Source organism: Penaeus chinensis, chromosome 9 (genome assembly GCF_019202785.1).
Source record: "Penaeus chinensis breed Huanghai No. 1 chromosome 9, ASM1920278v2, whole genome shotgun sequence".
Taxonomy (NCBI): domain Eukaryota; kingdom Metazoa; phylum Arthropoda; class Malacostraca; order Decapoda; family Penaeidae; genus Penaeus; species Penaeus chinensis.
The window spans coordinates 21252040-21272792 of NC_061827.1; the positions used below are offsets into that span (position 1 = coordinate 21252040).

General features: G+C 36.4%; 2 protein-coding genes across 5 annotated transcripts in view; one reads left to right on the forward strand and one right to left on the reverse strand.

Annotated features, from left to right (window-relative positions):
* Positions 1–626: 626 nt before the first annotated feature.
* Positions 627–12970, reverse strand: LOC125028825 (transmembrane protein 201 homolog). The gene is made up of 8 exons (XM_047618351.1): positions 12708–12970; positions 7084–7201; positions 5957–6177; positions 5515–5662; positions 4956–5216; positions 4292–4387; positions 3165–3265; positions 627–2718 (listed from the first exon to the last, which is right to left on the reverse strand). The coding sequence occupies exons 1-8, from the start codon at positions 12788–12790 to the stop codon at positions 1644–1646; spliced, it is 2103 nt and encodes a 700-aa protein (XP_047474307.1). The 5' UTR covers positions 12791–12970; the 3' UTR covers positions 627–1643.
* Positions 12971–13467: 497 nt separating this feature from the next.
* LOC125028826 (YEATS domain-containing protein 4-like) overlaps positions 13468–20753 on the forward strand; it is a 7390-nt gene continuing 104 nt past the window's right edge. The window contains exons 1-6 of one of the 4 annotated variants that reach the window (XM_047618355.1): positions 13468–13559; positions 18974–19214; positions 19529–19672; positions 19798–19935; positions 20192–20390; positions 20602–20753. The exon at positions 20602–20753 is cut by the window's right edge and continues 104 nt beyond it. In XM_047618355.1, coding sequence (XP_047474311.1) covers positions 18975–19214; positions 19529–19672; positions 19798–19935; positions 20192–20390; positions 20602–20753 — 873 coding nt within the window. In that variant the 5' untranslated portion in view covers positions 13468–13559; position 18974. Of the gene's footprint in view, positions 13627–16986; positions 17128–18973; positions 19215–19528; positions 19673–19797; positions 19936–20191; positions 20391–20601 lie in introns of those variants that run through there. The other 3 variants (XM_047618354.1, XM_047618353.1, XM_047618356.1) reach the window with 3 other exon arrangements.

Consider the following 20753-nt stretch of genomic DNA (forward strand, 5'->3'; position numbering starts at 1 on the left):
TATTTGATGAAGGGTATTTATAACATCATTATTGGACATGGTAAGCCTAGAGTATGTTGGAGAGAGAAACAGTGAGGATTAGACAGCTAAAATGTGCCAGGACTGGCACAAAGTTGGCCTTTCATCCTTTCAGTACAGCTCTCCCACCTTACGAAGTGGATAGTAGAAGGGGTTGGAGAAGGGACAGAAACGAAAAAGCAGGGAGGAAAAAAGACTGTTCAAAATTAGTGGTCAAGGGCTGAGGCCTAAGGCATCCCCAGCATTGGGTCCCAGTCCTTGCCTCGTAAGCTCGCCCACAACAACAACGGGCAAGGGATTGGGGGGGTACTCGCCATAATCTTAGGATATGTTGGGGAAAGATATAGTCCACCCCTTCGGGTTCCCTTGAGGGGTAAGGGCTAGACAACTAAAACAGGAATACCATGCCCATGGCTCCACCAGGCTGCTCATGACTGGCACACAGTCAGCTTTCATCTTTTCAGCACAGCTCTCACACCTTAGGAAGTGGATAGTTGAAGCCCCCCCATGACAACTGGCATGGGATGGGGGGGGGGGGTCCATTTACTTAGGTAATTTGCAATTAAGAAATTCCTTTGATGGTAATATTTATCAAAAACAGTCGCATATCAATTAAAATTCTTTTATTATCAAACATACACAACTCACTGCTTGGAGCCATCAGTTTTCAAAAAGGGTGAAATATTTGTCTTGGCAAAGAATTATCTGTATAATATAAAAGCTTTGCCCTCATTAATTACCATCAAATTCCAAGCAGATAATGGCATATCATTATTTAAGCAAATATTAAAAATTTAACAATAATTCATATTGGCTACAAAAACATCTGAAAATGCTTCAGGTATACAAAACATCACAATGATCTTAATATCAAACACTGAATCAACCATTTAAATGACAAAATCATATTTGTGGAATAGACAACTGAGCTTCTCTATATGCATAAACCAAATGAGCATTGTAAAACATATGCGAGGTTAAAGCTTCTAATAACATATGTAACTTGACATTTTCTATCACATTTAAATACATCCCTGGTAAACCTGGGTACAGGTAACAGGTGAAAAGCAAGCCACAAATCAAGCTTCACAGTGTCTGAATATTTGATAAACAACCTGACTTGACTGACTTTGTGTGACCAACTGATTTCTGAAATAAATTTCTAAACATGAAAAAAGCAGACTAACTTATACACACCAGTCATAATAGAAGACTACAGGGAAAACTATTTAGCAATATTATACACACATATCTTTGGTCCCAGTAATATAATTTAACTGATTCTAACATCAAATGTTATTTAATTAATTCATTATAAAAGTAGAGCACAGGCAGTGGAATGATTCAGAACATAGGGTATATGGCCACAATTAAATGTATTTCCCCACCTTTTTCCATATAATCACTTGAAGACTGAGTTTTTTTTTGTACTAGTCCGATTTTTTACTGTCTTTGCAGACGACTCTGCATTTAAAAATCTATTCCATAACAGAAAAAAAAGCCTAGTGGAAATACTCTGCACATCATTAACATTCAAAACTTACCTATATCTAAAGGAATAGATTGCCTTTAAATAGCAATATCTATGGCAGTAATTAATTTGTAGTATCATAATAAACTAATCACTATGTACTAATTAGAGAATGTACATCTGCTCGCCCAAAGAGGAGAATAGCAAGGAAACAATTGGCAGCTATACTCATACCCAGGAAAAATGCTATCCAAGGGTTACGATAATTAAGCATTTGTTGCTTTGGCCGACTTCCATTTCTTATCTGTACATCCATGACAGTTGTATCTGCCTTACGGACTTTTGTTGTGTTTCTAGTAGAACTACTATTACTAGAATTTTCACTAAGGTTTCCAAGAGCATCCTGAAATAGGTAAGTATTACTGGCAGTGGGTGAGGGAGGACCTCTACCATGAGACCTCTCTGACAAAGCAGATGCACAACTATAGAGAGACTGTGCATCACTTTTTACCTGACCTCTTTGTCGTGCAATGCTGTACTGTGATGCCGTATCTGAGGCATACATAGATCCTGGGTAGCCCCATGGCTTATATGCAGGCTCTGACAAAACTGACACATGGTCTGCATCTCCACACAATGAACCATGAAGAGAATTAGGTAGGCTACATGGCATCTGAGAATTAAAAGATGGCAGTCCACTGCTGTGTGACACAAACCCTGAACTCTGACTAGAGGACCGTGACAAGGGATACAAATTTGTCTGTCCATGCTGCATCATTCCTAAAATGGGTGCTTTATGCTGGGAAAATTCACGAGTTGGACTGACTGGGTGACCCCAGTATCCCCCAGCAACCCATGAAGACTGTGTGATATTTTTTGTTGAAAGTCGTGAAGGACTCATAGGAGCTTGCTGGCTGCAGTAGGTGTCATTAAGTCTTGGATTGTATCCTGGCTTCTCGGAAAACAGCGCTTTGGGTGAGAATGGAGTGTTTGGCTGGATCTTGCAATCATTTTTTGCAGGGGTACTAATTTTGAGGCTCCCCATTGTTGAATCTAGATCAACAGATTCTTTTGGCTGGAAGTTCATTTGTGGAATGGGCGTAGAAGTAACATCATTTGGACGAGAAGTGCTGGGAGGAGTTATGTTGTTGAGGTCATCAGTCAGACTAGCATTTAGAGTGCACTGGGAGTCCTCTAAACCAGCACTAGATGTGTTGCTCATCATACTCCTTAGGCAGAGAAGGTGGGAAAAGAAGAGATTAGATTATGATAGTCATTGCTCGAGTCATGTATGTGTGTAACTTATATATAGTCATCAAGTTATCCAATTCTTAACATAATCCCATAATGTTTGTTCATGTCACAAGCAGACACAGAAAAAGAAACTGTTAAATATGCAATGGTTTATAAAAAAAAGAACTGAAGAAAAAGAAAAAAAAGTTACTGAATGCAACCTGCACAGTGCATGCATGTCATAAAGGAGTAGAAGGAAAAGAAATACTCCACAAGCTAAGTAAAGAAGAGAGAAAGAAGAAAACATAAAAAAGAAAAGGTGAAAACATTTAATATTTGTAGATGAATACATACTTACAATAACAAATTAAGCAAATGTATAAAAAGATGCAGATTGAAGTCAAAATAAGAAACCAAAATCAACATCCTACGAACCACATACTTATTGAGGGGGGGCTTGCTCTGCATTTTTGTTGAATTGCTTGTTCTGGGGACAAATGTTGTCCACAGGGTGAATATGACAGCTGCACCAGAGAGCAGGACCTGATACCAAACAGAAAATCTGAGATTTTTATTTTTTTTTTTATTAAGGGGGTAGGGGGAGTCTCCTACATAAGTCATATAATCTATGTTTGGTCTTTATTATTATTACTATTGTTTAACATTGGGCATACTTAAATCAACCCATTGCCACTGAGGATAGATTGTACATACATGCCATGTCTACTGTGATTTTCATTGATTTATTGTGCTTACACATAGATGGCACTACAAGTACTTGGTCAACAAGGAGTCAATTATGCATTACTCTTTTCCATGACTTTTTAAATAAAAAAAATACTATTAGTACTATTAAAATATCAGTATGTCAATAATAATAACAACAACAACAACAGCATCAATATTAACAGCATCAGAAAAGACATTTTTCCTTAACTCAATGTCACCAGGAAAATGCGGTGTTCATTTTTTATTTTTTTCTGAAACTTTTCTGCACAAAGATGGCTCTGCAAGTGTTTAGCCACAAAGGAGTTAATTAGTAGGCCTTAGGACCTTATCTAATTTTACCTTTCCTTGAATTTGGGCAAAAAATGTTTTTTCTATTAATCATATGAATATTGATGTTATTTTTATTATAGACATTATAATTACTATAATGTTACTGACATTAGTAACAGCAATATAAGATAATGTAAAATATTTTTGAAAATCAAGGAAAAAGGTAAACAGGCAAGACAGGCAGTACTCATAGTTGGCTCATTGGTGAATTAGTGGAAGTGTAGCCATCTATGTGTAAAAACAATTAATAAAGTAAACTCACATTGGGCACGGCATGTACGTACATGCCATGCCTGTCGGGTTTGGTTAAGCTCCAGGGAAGAGGAAATCGGGTGAGGTCATGTATACTTACTAATTGAATTCTTGGAAGCTGTCTGTGCAAACTCTATTCACAAAACAAAACTACAGTGGACTTTATCATATTTCCAGTGGCAATGCATTAATAAAACATTGACACTGACTAACTCTTAGCTTCAATAAATATATGACATTACTGAATCTCAGACTCACCTGAAGAGGATTATAATCCTTTTTTGAAATAAGTTGCTTTGAAGAGGTGAGAGCTAACAAGCCAACCCATATGAAACTTGCTATAGCATCTGAGACCTGGAACAAAGAAAGTGAATTATCAATAACTAAACCCACTGCATCCAGGTGCCTTGCTGCCCACACATTGTTCAAAATCTGGACAGTAGACATACTTAAAAGGTGTTTCTCCCAGGTGTGTGACTTGTAGGCCTGCTCCATATGAACACTAATGAACAGTGTCTAGTATCAAGACAGTAACAGACTATTTTCCTTGCACAGACTCTGAATCATCTCTCTATAACTGTGCAGTAAAAATAACAATAAGTAACATTTGAGAATTTGTGGCGAGTCATTTCCGTCACCCAAGCACTTAACCAAAATTTTCATGATGGCACATTCCCATCTTTCTTCCTAGTACTAGTATTAATATCACTTATTTTCCTCATTATCATCATTTTGGCAAAAATATTAGTTTCTGTGAGAAAAATACAAAAACAATGGATTTTGACAAATCTAACTTTCTTCTTTTGTTCTATCTCTTGGGAGAGTTATACTCAATAACAACTGCTGTTCTTATTTATGATTTCCTGAATTTAATATCAATACAAGGTTACCTATACCTACATAGAAATGTATCTTTCCTTACCAAGAGGGACTCTTTTCCTGAGCAGAATATGACTATAAGGACTAAGGTCAGTCCAATGATGATGAGCGGCGATACGAACTTGTAGAGAGTGCTTAGGTACACTTCCAGATCCATTCCAAAATCGAGGGACACAACTCTTTTACCCGAGTCTTGTTGCAAGTGATGAAGGTTACACAAAAAGAGAGCAAGAGAAATAAATACACCTATTAAGTGAAAAATAAGGAGGTATGCTGGGATTTGACTTGCGGAGTTCTTGACAGTCTGTGGATGAAGAGAGTACATTTCAGAAATCTAAAATTCATATGAATCTTCCAACTAATTCATATTCAAATTAATTATTGAAAAACAACAGGTGTTTATTCTTAGAGCAGCAGAAAATAATTAACAACACAAAAATAAGCAAAGTGAAATTTCAATACCATTATCATTTTATAATTCAGCTTAGGACAATTTCTTCTATAAGAAAATATACAAATCAAGTTTTCACCTCCAGATAAAAGCAAAAAATTACACTATTTCAATCAGTCAAATCAACAATGTAAACTTTCCACAAACTTACTGCATATATCTGGGCTTTATTTTGAGAACTTAACATCAGTCTCCAGGAAATTAACTTTGGCTTTAACCATGAATCCTGCTTGCCCAAAGTCTGATGCAAGGTTGCTTCACACTGCCGGCAGAGAGCATATACCCTCTCCAATCTCTTTCTGGGGAGTAGATACAATTAGTCTACAGTTTACCAGAAATCCTTTAGCTCTTGTTATCTAGAGCATTTCTATTAAAACTAATATCAAAACTACTGATCTTAATACTATCAGCTTTTTAAAAAATTACTCATCAATACAAAACAGAATATTATTTTCAATTTATGTAAGAATATCCAAAACATTTACACGCCATATAAATGAATGACATAATCTAGATCTAATTTAAAGCTAAATAAAGGATAAATTAACAGAAAATAATACAAAATAACAAAAAATCTTTTGGGATTCTCTTACCTATAATCCTCTATTTCCTGGTCATAGTTATCTGGATTAATTGGCGTGTAGTCTGCTAATGCTCGAACTTTTAACGTCTGGTTCAGATTACATGTTTGACAAAAGCCATTACCTAATGCAAGACTTGGCTGAGTTTGAGGTTTCTTAGCCTTCTGACAACCCACTGGGGAGTTGAGGCTACTGCAGTATTGAGCAGGTAAGTCACGGTTGTAATCACCATCCTTAAAGAGATAACAGGCTTATTAACATTGATTAGTTTACCATAAGTTTTCAGTGCCTAGATTCACTAACACACTTGCAATAATAAAATCACTGGTAACTACAATTATAATCATAAACAGATGAGATAGCTAGGACTTTATGACTCCTTAATCACCAAGTGCTTGTAGATCCATCAATATGTAAACAATCATTAAACTAAAATCATAGTGGACAAGGCAATGGCATCACCCCTAATGGATATAAATAAAAAATATTTTTTTACAGATTTTCTACCTATCTCCCATACATTTATAACATGCCATTGCTGCAACATAATTTAAAAATCACCCTCCTGTGATAGATATTTGTTTACAGGTTATGCAACAGACTGAAAGAGCCTAAAAATGTATGGCACTTGCTAAATGGTGCAATTGCTTTACCAAAGCCCTCTGTTGATAAATTCCATACAATTGTATGTTAGCGAATCTGTCCCCAGGTATATCTTTATCATGTAAACTATTGAAATGTAATAATTTCCCAACAGTGACAGTTACAAAAAAAAAGTATAAATAGTATAGTTTAATAAATGCTGTAACATATATTACATTTTCTAAGTATGTAAATGAGGGTATGTGCATCTAAAGGTGTTCCTAAGTTAAGTGCCAAAAAATGTGTTTATTTAAAAATTTCATAGGTTTTCAACCATAACACAAGTATCAATACATTCACTTAATGCTCTATAATCATGACAGATATAGCGTGAATATTTCTATGCTTATGTTATTGATGAAAGTTTAAAACACCAAAACATTTAATAAAAGCACTGTCAGGTAAATGGCCAGATAACACCTTTGGATGCACAGTCGTTCAAATAAACTTTACAAAAGAAAACCTATCAAGAGCTACCTAGCACCATAAATACATACCTCTGTAAATCCATTGTATTGCTCACATGAAGGACACATCCAGCCTTCTTTATGCCTAAATTCAACTTTCGTATCTTTGTTACAAAACCAGCAGTTAACACGGACTGGAAATCTTGGCCTGCAACAAAGGAATAACTAAATTAATTTAAAGAAACGTATCATAAAAATAAAATTACAATGCTTATAACAATCAAGAGAGAATGCTAATTAAAAGAAGCAAAACAATAAAGTTCAATAAATTAGTTATATGTAGAACCTTTTTTACTACCACATAAAACTTGTCTTTAAGAATAAACCACTGAAGACAGGTTGGCAACATAACCAATTGTTATATTTAAATCAGTTATAACTACTCCCTGCCAATCACAAGTAATCACCATCAACTTGTCACATGCACCTTTGCCTTATAGATAAAACAGATTATAGGTATGCAGTTCTTGTTATACTTAGGATTCTATTTTTCATATTCTGGTGAAATTGTGTGAACATTACATTTTGAGAAGCCTACCTTAGGCTATTTTTTTTTTTTTTTTTCAATAATATTTGCCATATGACACCTACTTATTCTTATACAACCTGTACAGAAAGCATAAAAAATATTTGTTTCATTTATCCACTTGTTTTATTATATATCAATTTATCTATTTTTCTGTTTGGTGGAGGGGAGGGTAAAAGAAGGAGGAAAATGAAAATGAGGAACAAGGAAAGAGCTAGTCATAGTTTCAGGACTTATCCATTTCACCTGAAGTTAAATGAGAACTATCTATTCATATATTCAACTGCTCCATTTTATAAAAACCGAGAAAAAATATGTATACACGAGTATAAACATACAAACTAAGATAATAAATCAGAACTGTTTTAGAAATCCAAAAAGAAAGAAAAGTGATAAATAAAAGGAAAAACTGTGAACTCTCATAAAATCACTTCATTTTTGATTGCATAAATCTTATTATAAGGAAGTTTGATATATTTGCTCAATGTTATTTTTCTTTATGTAGTTTATGAGCTCTAAGGGATTCTCACTTAGCAATATCTTGCATTATAATGATTACGAAACAGTTTATAAAATGATTATAAATCATCATTCAATCCACCCAATGCAATGATATGAACATTATGTACAAACCAAATGCAAACAATTTTATGTTTATACAATTCTTGCTTCTTTATATTACTCAGAGGGACAACTTTGATGCTGGTTAGCTACTAAAAATAAATAAATAAGACCTGTGCAAAAAATAAATGCACACACTTCCTAGTTAATGAGGCCTGATGGCTGCAGCCTTACTTGTTTTATAATCATTACCCAGCAGTTCACTTCCTGTGGACTGAAATTTCTTGAAAATTACTATAAAATTATAACAAATTGGCATAAGAAAGGGTAAAAGTTTACAATAGGACTAAGTCTAACGAATGAAAGATTAAACACCATCCTGAAGACACAAATTACCACAAACATTGCTGTACAAACCATAACAATCGTAATCGAACCCACTACCAATCACTATTTTTCCCTAGCAAATGCAGTTATTTTGTACACATTCATTTGTAGAAGTAGTAAAAACCATTTTTTTTTTTTTATGCAATAACTACATGAAACCTTTTTTTTCTTTTCTTTTTTTTTTCTTTTTTTTTTAAGATTTGTAATGTAACTGTAAAGGAAAATATCCAACTCTGACATGTCCCACAGCTATAATTATACTGATTTGAAAAGTAGTTTGGAATAGTCTGACATTGATATATAGTTAATTTTACTAACAAGGATGCAAAGAGCATGGGCTATGATACATAATATATCTATCAACACTTTTGATATCTATGCAACTTTTCACTTATACCATTTCTGTTTCACATTGAAAGTAAAGACATTAAAAGGTTCACCATGATGTTATTATCCTACATTCAACTACATGCATTTAACTCATTGGTGCTGGGCAATTGGACTGTCCACTATAGTTTTGCTCTGTTCTGTTTACAAACAGGTGGGTCCACAAATCCAAGGAGTCAATTAGTAGGTCTCCCTCACCTCACCTGCTTTCCTCATTCCTTGAATTTTCTCTTTCTTCATGCTATTTATATTGTTACAGTTGTTATGATCATCCCTGATGGTATAGTTTCAGTTTTACACAGCCATATGATACAATATAAACATTGTTTGTAATGGACAGAAGGACAAACTTTAAGAAACTTTCCATCTATGGCATTTCCTTAACCCAATGCCAACAGGTCGGAAAACAGCTCTGGAGCCATTGTTCCGGGGAAAAACAGCAAACGGCTGGTTCTCTTCCCGGGACAGGTGCTCAACTTGGCCTACCTGTGTCACCATCCCACCGAAGTTTTAGCGCGCTCAGGCGACTGGTTTGCGTATAACCGCAACCTCCATTTTTTCACTCTAGAAACATGTGAAAGTTTACAGACTTACTGTAGCCATATAATATGTCATATGAATGATTTTATTGTCTCATACTGTAGTATATACTCCATTTTAGGAGTGTCTGGCCAATGTGAGTGTGTAAAGTCAATAGTTTGTTTTGGCAACAGCACAGAAAAGCAGTGGTGAGACAATTTTTTTTTTTTTTTTAATTGATAAACATATATTTATATATGTACAAATATATACATATATACAAATTAGTGTTTTCAGGCATGGAAAGCATCGGACATGGGGAAATGTCGCAGCTGGAACACATGACTCTGGTCTCCTTCCTGCATCGGTCGGTCCTCCAGCAGAACGCACATCTCTGCCACCTCCAGAAAGGGGTGTCAACTGACATGTGCGTCTGCTGGGGATCCTCCTCAGGTTGGTTCAGAGGAGGGTTCCGCCAGAAGGAGCCACGTTGGCCTCTTGTAAATGCAAGAAAAAAGAACGTAATATCGTCACATAAGGTACGCGCCGGAAATGGCATGAAAGTCATGTAGCACGACATCACTGTCTATCGCTCTCTTTCTCTCTCTCTCTCACACACACATGCACACACAGTGGGGACGAGCGTCATGGCGGTCTCTCTCTCACACATGCACACACATACACAAGCACAGTGGAGACAAGCGTCATGGCACAAACTTCCCAAAACACACATCCGTCAATCAAACAACAAAAAACATGCGCGAACTTTTATACAATTCAAACATGCACTTTCACTCACAATTACTACATCACACACACACACACACACACACACACACACACACACACACACACACACACACACACACACACACACACACACACACACTCTAAGAAGCATGCACAGATTTCCCAACACAAACGACCGAGAAACACAAACACAGCAGACAAAACAAATGTGCAATGAAAAAATGTGTAAAATTTTATACAATTCACACATGCACTTCCACACGTAAAATTACTGACTTACACATGCGCGCACACAGTTGCTCGCACATATTTCCACAGATACACACAAAAACACAAGCCGACAAACACAAACACGACGAAGAACAGCTACATACATCTATATATGTACACATATAATTGCACAAACATACATACAAACTAGCTCAAAAATAGTCATTCATACAGCCATACAGCAATCACGCCCATTCGCGTCCCCGGAATGACAGAAAGAAATGGAGCACGTGAATACACATTCCCGTCCGGACTGGTCCGCACGGGGTACACGTATACACGTGAACTGTCGTTAAGGGGTTAACAAGATGATAGTAAAAAAAAGTTGTACTACACAGAAATAGTACTGTAATGTGCAGTTACAAAATGAATGCACTAAAATAGGAAAACTATAAAGACATTGTCATATAGAGAGGTAAAAACTACAAACCGATACATGAAAGAATCTGCACAGGCAAAGAATAACAAATGCAACAAATAACATGCGGAGACAAAGTCCCTACTGGTCAGGTTGAGGTGCAGAAGAGAACCTGATATCTTATGAAGGGATTTTGGTGTATACAACAATGCTTGTAGATGCCTAGGAGGTATAGGCCAGAGTGATGCTGTATTTAGAACTCCTTGTCTTGCTCAACAAGGCAACTTGTTGGGAACAGCAGGAAAATGAGGCCTTTATTATTCACAATGCAACCAGCTTTATAGTAAACATTTATTACTTTAATATACTAGAGTCTTCACATTACCAGCAACTATCAATGTTTAAATACTAATAGCATTGTGAGGTTATCTTATTCTGCTTGCCTGGCTACAGAAGCAGGCGAGTTGGACAAGATGAACAACTTGTCCTGGACACCAAAATTGGGGTTTTGAACAGTAATATCTAGTCCAACTTGGTGAATAAGGAAATCCAACCACCACATTGTAGGGACCTAGTACCAGAAGGTGTGGTTACTCTGTAAGCAATTACCAATACTTGTACTTATTACCTGAACCAGTCATTTGCAAACAAAAACAATAACAGATTTATATATAATACACTGGGAATAAACAAAAAAAAAATATAGTCATTGCAATGCTGGATGGCTGCAAGATACATCAAAAATAACTTTACTGACATTGGGAATATTGAAATGTTTTATCCAGACTAACTGCAGTAAAAAATAAAAAACGAACATCTTTCCAAAAATCAAGGTAGATCAGTATGGCTCATAATTGATTCCTTGGTAACTAAGTGCTTGTAGAGTCATCTGTCTGTATATAAAACAAGTTAACCAAAAATGAGAGTGGACCTGGCATGTATTTTTGCCATCCCAGCATCAGCTACTGCACAGTTGGGACAAGGCTACTTCAGTCAAGTTACAGTTTACAGAATCTACAGACATTTTATCATTAGTTTATTTTCTGAATGCAGATTATGGGCTAATCATAATCAAATGAAGTTGGTATTTGTTACCAAGAGCAACACACCCTCCAGATATGAAGTCCCAAAGCCAGGGTATCATGCAAACCCAAAATCCAAACCAAACTTTTCATACCTTCTCTTCATTCCCTAGCCATTCCCCTTTAATAACACTTATAGAAAATGCAACATCAAGACCTGTTGTGGACTTAGTCTCTGAGTGGTGCCATGCAGAGGACATTTTCGTAATTTCCTGGTAAATATGAGGCCTCTGCTTCCTACTCTTTTTAGGCTCTAAAAGATGGCGGTGTCCATTTCCCTCTCTATCCTTACGTCGCTCTCAGTAACATTAACGGATATTTCAGTCACTTTGCCTAAATATTAAGGCCGGGGCAGCTGTACCTGTGTTATCTATTATTCTACTATGTACGCTCTATAAGATGGCAGTGTCTATTTCCCTCTATCTCTGTGCATTGCTTTAGGTAAAACTGATGATGTGAATGCACTGCCACATTTTCTGGCAGAGAAAGCAGCACACTCCAGGGATGACAGCACGAGAATCAAAACCAAAATACAAATATTAAGGGAAGTCCATAAAAACTATGACATTCAATGACATTCATAGATTTTACACTACTTATCTATGATTTTAGTATATATATATTAATTCACTTGTTCTCTATCAATGAATGTATTTGAAAAATAGTTTTATGTACGAATCCCCTGCTCATTATTAATCTTCCTCATTTCGCGAGTTACTCAATCTACCCCACCTGTTAATTTACTTTTCCCTCATTCAGTAATCTATTTACACTTGCTATATTCCTAGTCTTTCCTTATTATCCTCATTCTTACCTTATTTTGCTGTACAACACGGCACAGCCAGCGAAGACCCCAGAGGCACCTGCTATTACCGGCAATACCATTTCGTACGCCATTATTACGACTTATTTCTCCTCAAATTCACTTCCACAGAACGCTCGGTCCTCTCCTGCAGAGCCCCCAGTCGGTGAGGCGGCGTGCGTGGGGAAGAAGTTCAAATTATTTAAATCCTTTCGCGTTGGCTTCTCGCTCCACCACATGGCCAGCCCAGCCTCAGCAAAGTGTTGCCAGCTGCGCTTGGCGGCTTTTCTTGGATGTTTTTTCTTCTAGTGGCGATGGTTATTTTTTTCATTATTCATTTGTTGTGGGCGTGATGTTTTATTGATAGCCATATACTCTAGCTTGTTCTGTTTTTAAGGGAGGTTTGGTGGGATAATTTATAGGTGTATTTTTGTGTATTTTTGTGTATTTCATGGGAAATAAAACTTAGTTGGCAACACTTAGAACCGAACTTTTGGGCGCATTTTCGCTTCTTTCGCTTCTGTTTTAGCACTCGAGGCTTTTTTTATTGCCACAGGAATATTTTACCACTAGTACACAAATAAACTGTTCATTTACCGTGTATTAATTGTGAGTAAACAAACAGTGTAATGGTACATCTATATTTTCCCCTCCAAAATCTAAACATTCTATCATTCAAAATAATAATAATAATAAAGTAGCACAATTTTGATTAACATGAAGGGTAAACAAAGCTGAACTTATTGATAAAATACGCCATCTCTTAATAATAATTTAGACCCGTTTCCCGCCTTGTTATTGTTTTGATAAACGAAAGGCGGCCGAGAGGAAGACGCATTTGTTTTCGAAACTTTAGCTACACACGTAAGGTAGTTTCGTTTATCAGTGTGCTTATTTGATTAAGTGAAGAATGTAAAATGCACTGTACAAAGTATGTCGAGGAGTTTTATTTATTTATATATATATTTTTAAAGATATGTTGGCTCTTACGAAGTTTACCGCTACCAATACAATTTTATATAATTTTATGATTATGAATATGTACATGAGAAACGAGATCACGCTTTTCAGCAAATATTTAGAATACAATCGCATGACCCATCACGACGATAGTCTTATCGGTGGACTCCTCCCACTTTCTATTAACCGTATATATAGACATTTTAGCGGAAATCCCCCCACCCCTTAGACACAATCTTAGCCCCCATAGCAAGGGAAGGTATGAATGGTACAACATGAATAATACACAGAAAATTTGTCAGTATTTAGTGAAATGCAGGGGCTGTGCCCCCTGCAACCCCCCTCCCCCCTGGACAATAAAGAATCCAGGTAAATTTGGTAATGATGCTTAACACTGATTTCTGAGTAAAAGCTATGTGCTTCTGAAAGCTCACATTTTACAAACGAATCAAGCATCCACTCCTGTCACAAACAAAGCACAGCTATGATATCAGCCCTAAATGATAGGTAGAGCATGATAAGGATGAGGGAAAGTGTGGGGCAAAAGCAAATCATCAAGGTAAAATTTTCAGTAATTTAGATATTGCAAAGCACATTTATGGTAACTAGGGGGGTTCATCCCCCAACCCTCCTATGAAGGGTGGCTGCTGCCCTTAAACCCCCCTGCCTGGTCTGCAAAATCTTCATCTTGTATGTTCCAGTAGGGCAACTATGTTTTGGTAACACACATAGATGGTATATAGGGGGCTACAATGCTTTCACCTCGGATGTTGTAGTAGCATTGAGCTTGGGCAGATATCCATATCTCGCATAGATAATTTCTTATCTTGACCTATAAATCCACAATGGCCAGCCTGCAAGTCATCAAAAGCTTTGTCATCCCTGTTGGCAGGAATTGCAACCACTATCCACCAATCTTTTTCCTTATTTCCATGATATTTTACATATTGAAGGCAAAACAGCACCTTATACACAGCCTAGCCATGACAGAATTAATTTGAAATTCTATTGACTTTGCTTGGATCCACCTTCTAATGTCACGGGATTATCTATTACAGATTTTATTGACTCTAATAGACTGGTCGCTAATGTCTATTGTCATGTTGTAGCCAAGTACAATTCCAATTGGCTCATTTTATATCCCTTGCTTACTTTATCCATTACAATCCTGTCAGATTATTTAGTCACTTCCTTGATTTTGCTTAATTTTTTCTCAATGCTGAGCCACCTAAAAATGTTGAGTTTTACATCCTCTCTACTACCCTGATTATTGGTTTTGTGAAGAAAATACTATAGAAATGTCATTGAATGTTATGTTCTATCAGATGGCAAGGTCACATTTATCAGTGTAGGACAGACTCAGCATTGGGTGCTCCTGCATAACAGTCGTATGCTCTATTTTGCTGAGAATATGTGGAGGATTCTTTGTCTTCCATTGTGGGGATTGGGGAGTGGCAGCCACCCATGGGGAGGTCACTGGGGTCACAGCCCCCTGCATTTGATGAGAAACTGACTAATTCTCTGTAGATTACTGATAATTTTTCCCTCAGTTTCTCTAGTACTATTGATACCCTCCTGTGCTATCAAGGCCAAGATCATGGTAGTTTGGGGAGGGGGGGAGCATATATGTTGTAGACTACAGGATGAGAAGAATCCAATGATACCATTATCATATTGATTCAATATGCCAAGGTATTTTAAACTATTACCCACTTTTCTCTAGTAATTTCTGTAGATTTACTTGTTGTATATAAATATTCTGTGAGGCATAATAGGGTGGTAACTTTGGAAATGATACCTAACACAGATTTATGAATGAAAGTTTGAGTGTTTCTCTTCATGTTTAGAACAAATCTAGCACTCATTCCCATCGCAAAGCATAGCTACTGTATCAGCTCCAATAGTTGGGCAGGGCATGATAAGCATCAGGGATATTTTGGGGTAAAAGTGAATGATTGAAGTACACTTTCCAGTAATTGAGCTATTGCACATTCATAGTAGTTAGGGGACTTTGCTCTCTAAACTCCCTTGCAAAGGGGGCTACTCGCCCCCAACCCCCTCCTCTGCCTGGTCTGCAAAATCATCCCCTCATGTGTTCTGACATGGTATACCCTAGGAAACTATACTATGGTTATGCACATTGCTATATAGGGAGCTTTACCCCCAAACCACCTTTCAAAGGTCTACAAAACTTTCACCTCATATTTTCTGGCAGGATAGAGCCAAGACAAATATTAGGATTTTGTACTGATAATTTCATACCTTGACCTGTAAATTCAGAATGGCCAACTTGCAAATCATCAGGATCCTAGTAGTTGCTGTTGGCAGGAATTGCGACCACTATCTGCTGCTCTTTTTCATTATTACCAAATTTTTCTAATTAACCCATTACTGCCAGGGAAAATGCTGTGCTCATTTTTTATATTTTTGTGAAATGTCTCTGTACATAGAGGGCTCTGCTAGTCCTTTGCGATAAAGGATTTCACCTTTCCTTGAATTGGTGGGAAAAACATATTTTTACTAGTGCTATAAATATAGATAGTATTATATCTATTGTAAACATTATAATTACTATAATGTTATAAATATTTGTAACTGCAAAATATGATAACATTAAATATTTTTTATATCGATGAAAATGGTGAACGGGCAAGACAGGCAGTACTCATAACTGGCTCACTGGTGACTTAGTACAAGTGTAGTCATCTATGTGTAAAAACAAATAAGTAAACTCACAATGGGCATGGCATGTACGACGTACATTATACGTACATGCCATGCCCATCGGCAAGGGGTTAAAGGCAGAACAGAATTCCTAACACCATATAAACAACCAAGCAATGATAGAGGAACTGATTTGAATTTTAACTGACACATGATTATTTATTAAAAATCTTATTGGTTCTAATAGCTTGGTCATTGGTGTGTATCACGATATCATTGCCAAATACATTTCTTAATTGTAGATGATACTTTTGTAGGGGACAAAAAAGTTGCAGTTGTCGGTACAAGTAATAATGAGCAGACTCGAATAGTAATGCCACAAATAAAGGAAAAAGATCATGGAAAGCACTGCTTACAGTCTGAGTCCACTCGTTGCTCTTGAGTTTCAACATACCAAGGGAAAGACAATGTGTGCTGGGGACTTTGAGGAGGGGATCCCCATCAACCCTCTCCTTGGGCTGTGACCAAAGGGCATGCCCATTCACAGCAACTTAGATTGTTGAATAAATTTCCTGATTTAAAGTAGGAGACTTTGCTTCATTGTGAGTGTGTCTGTAATGTGAAGAATTACTTGCCAACGCATTCACAGGCTACTGCATCCAATATGTGAGGTAAAATACAAAAGGAAATGAGCTTTAAACACTGAATTGTCTAATGAGCGGGCTGTGCTACCTTCAATCCCCCTGGGGGGATTCCAACCCCTGATTCCTACCTTGGAAGACAAGGCCAATGGATTATATAATTTAGTGTAAGTCTTGATTCCTTTTTATCTGTTATCCTGCTGTAATACATGGAGGATGCTTGGTATTCCAGGACAGGGGTTGGGGATAGTAGCCCTCTTAGGGATATGTTTATTTCTGTTATATTTTACCCAACAATTTCCCAGGTAATCTCCATGCCCTCCCCAACTATTGTGGCCAAGGTTGTAGGGTAATAGGGAGGGCATTCCATGGCTTAACTCCTTTTTATAGGGATAGGAGAGGGTGAGAGGAATCCAGTGGTACCATTATTGTCATGATCAGGCATGTGTAGGTATTCTAAACATTTACCCATAGCCATATCCATGTGCAAGTCTCGAGTAACAAAAATAAAAGTACCAGTTTGAATATTGTTGCCAATTTTCATGTTGGGATTGACGGTAAAGATTCCTTGTTTAGCTGTAAAATTTTTCAAGAGGACAGTTTCCTATAAGAAAAATATAGCTCCATGTTTAAAAATTTTGTTTATATGTACTTTTGCAATCAGAGCAGCAGTGGTTACTCACATTTACTCAAACATTTTTCAAAATAGCAATCTCAGTCTTAATTTTCATGCATAGGGCATTAAGTTGGCATATATGACACATATGCAGTCTGTTGGTGGAGGTAGGGGGAAAGCATGAGGGTGTAAGTGGATTCTTTCATAAGAATCTTATTTTTGGAAGTATGTTGGGATTTGCTGGAGTACCAAAGGCATGAAAGCCATGGTAATAGTTGGACTTCTTATATAAAAAATTACCATGGCCCTGAATGGTGATAGTAAGGTCATGTACACTATTGTTAGTCCTGATGTCCTTCCCCAGAATGATATTATTATAAAACACTTGTTATGGTAGAATGTTCCTATGGTACATATTTTTCAAATTAATTATTACACTTTGTCATGTTAAACATTATAGTTCCAAAAATGTAAAAGATATTTTCTCATAAGTATATATGTATATATAAAAAATCACAATATGTTTCCACTTGCTTCAGCCAGCATTTCCTTGACTAGCAGTTATAAATGATTTCCTTTACAGAACAGGTTGCTTGTATATTTCAAAGAGGTTCAAATCACACACAAAAAAATCATAGGAGAGTCTGGTTCAACTTTTACATATCACAGCAGCTTCTTAGCTTACTTACTATTAAAGTTATTTTTATTAAGAATTTTTTGTTATTTTCAGTAGGGTTCTGTTGTTCCTCTTGTCAAGAAGATTTTTTTACTTAATTTTTAGATTTCAACATTTTGTTTTAATCCATTTTGAAGTGAGTCCATTTTGTGACTAGGATGCTTAGTTATTTTTATCAAATCAGCTTTATGTGTCATATTCAAATGCATTTTCTTCAGGACCAATCTTTTTCACATCTTGACAGTTTTAGGCAAATCATGCAAAACCAAGCAGTCCACTTCAAAGAGTAAAGTAATAATTCAAACCTTTTCCCATTACTTCTTAACAGTTAGTAGCGTTACCTGAAAGAACATTGAGCCTAACATTTTCCTAAATTGCAAATGCTCAATTGTGTATTCAGTGACAGCAGCCATCAGGTGTATGGACATGGAGTGCTAATGACATCATGCAGAAGGATACTTTAATGTATCATGTTTAATGTGATTTTTATATTGAAAGAATCTGAAAAATGCTAACAAAAACTGTATTTGCTTCCAATTTTCCAAAGTTACAAGCTACTGTGGTACCTGAAGCACTTTTCTTTTCATTACTGATTAATAAAAAATGCAAAAGGACCAAGGACTGATTATTGGTCATTGTGAAAAAATGTTTCCCTCATATTACTTGACCTAGCCCATTTCCTGAATATTCTTTGATTCTCATACATTTATAATCTCATCAGCATGGCACAAGCTCAGATTCAGCAGCATCAGCAGCAGCAGCATCAGCAGCAGCAACAGCAGCAACAGCAGCAGCAGCATCAGCAGCAGCATCAGCAGCAGCAACAGCAACAACAGCAGCAACAGCAGCAGCAACAGCAACAACAGCAGCAACAGCAACAACAGCAGCAACAGCAACAGCAGCAGCAGCAAAAAGTGCAGCCAACAACTGACTTTGGTCCTGACAGTGGGGGAAGAATAAAGGTATGTTATTTACTTTGATTCATAGAAATTTTACTTGTATTTTCTCACTATTTCTTATTCTTGCATCATTTTACTAACAATATATGGAACTAAAAACAGTTTTTTCATATAAATAAAATGCTCTTATAGATGAAATATGTTCATGAACTGAAGTAAATTGAAAATTCACTTAATTAATATTCATTGAACTATTTAAACTTCCTTGTCCTTTCAACTGTATGATAAAGAAAGATAACTGCTTGGTAAAGGGTGAACAGATATTTTCTGGATTCTGCCAGTATCACTGGCTATAGTCCAATTGTTTTGTATTACAGGGCCTAACAATTGTGAAGCCTATAGTATATGGCAACGTTGCACGTTTTTTTGGCAAAAAGAGAGAGGAGGATGGGCACACTCATGAATGGACAGTTTATGTCAAACCGTATAACAACGAGGACATGTCTACATATGTGAAAAAGGTAATAGAGAATATGAATTATATATTGTGTAACTTTATCCTAATTACAGAAGTCTTTGTTTTATACAGAAAAGCATTATCTATAAAAGATGTTTTATATAAAAAGTATTATGAATCTTCCGACAGGTCCATTTTAAGCTACATGAGACCTATGCCAACCAGAACTGTGTGTTGACAAAGCCGCCCTACGAAGTCACAGAGACGGGATGGGGAGAGTTTGAGATTGTCATCAAAATCTTTTTCCATGATCCAAATGAAAGACCAGTTAGTGATTTTTTTTCTCTCATATTTTTATGATCATTAGTTTTAACATCATTCTAATTGTTTCATGATTATATGTTTATTCTTGATAAGATTTAGTTTTTATTACCATTCCATTTAACAGTTTAGTTTCACTTTATCAGACATAGATGTTTAAATTGTGCATATTCATTCCCTACTGTTTGCATGAAAGCTATACAACTTTACGAACTGTATCTTGATCATAAAATGCTGAATGTAAATAATCTTTGCCTTTCAGGTAACCATATATCACATTCTGAAGCTGTTCCAATCTCCTCCTGGCACTACACCACCTGTCGTGTCCAGCGATTTCAAGAAACCACTCGTGTCTGAATTTTACGAGGAGCTCATCTTCCAGGACCCCTCTGCTATGATGAGACAGCTGCTAACCAATACCCGGCAACTGACTCTTGGAGAATACACCCACGATACTGACTGTGAGTTTTGGTGAAAGATTATGCTTATTGGACTTTTGATGTTACTTTCCATGTTTTAGTCCAGATAAATAGTTTACACATATTTTCTGAAATATTACTAACTTTGATTAGAGAATATTATCAGTGAGCAGTTGCTCCAGAAAATAAGGATAATTTTGTTATAATGGTTTAAGATATATGGTGGATTAATTTAGTACTTTTATACTTTCAGTCGAAGACAAGAAGGAGAAGACAATCAAAAACTTATTAAATGCCAAAGAGAAAATAGCAAATGAAATCATGGACCTGCGAGAAAAGATCAAACTTGCCAAAGACACGATTGCCAAGTTCAAAGAGGAAATTAACAAGTCACACTCAGAAATG

What these genes read in the sequence shown, in the direction of transcription:
- LOC125028825 (XM_047618351.1), bottom strand. Translation starts at nt 12,790, where the DNA reads ATGGCGTACGAAATGGTATTGCCGGTAATAGCAGGTGCCTCTGGGGTC. An exon ending in CAGGAAAAGAGTCCCTCTTG is followed by an intron (nt 4,388 to 4,955) that starts GTAAGGAAAGAT and finishes TCTTTGTTCCAG; the next exon opens with GTCTCAGATGCTATAGCAAG. An exon ending in AGGATTATAATCCTCTTCAG is followed by an intron (nt 3,266 to 4,291) that starts GTGAGTCTGAGA and finishes GTTTGGTATCAG; the next exon opens with GTCCTGCTCTCTGGTGCAGC.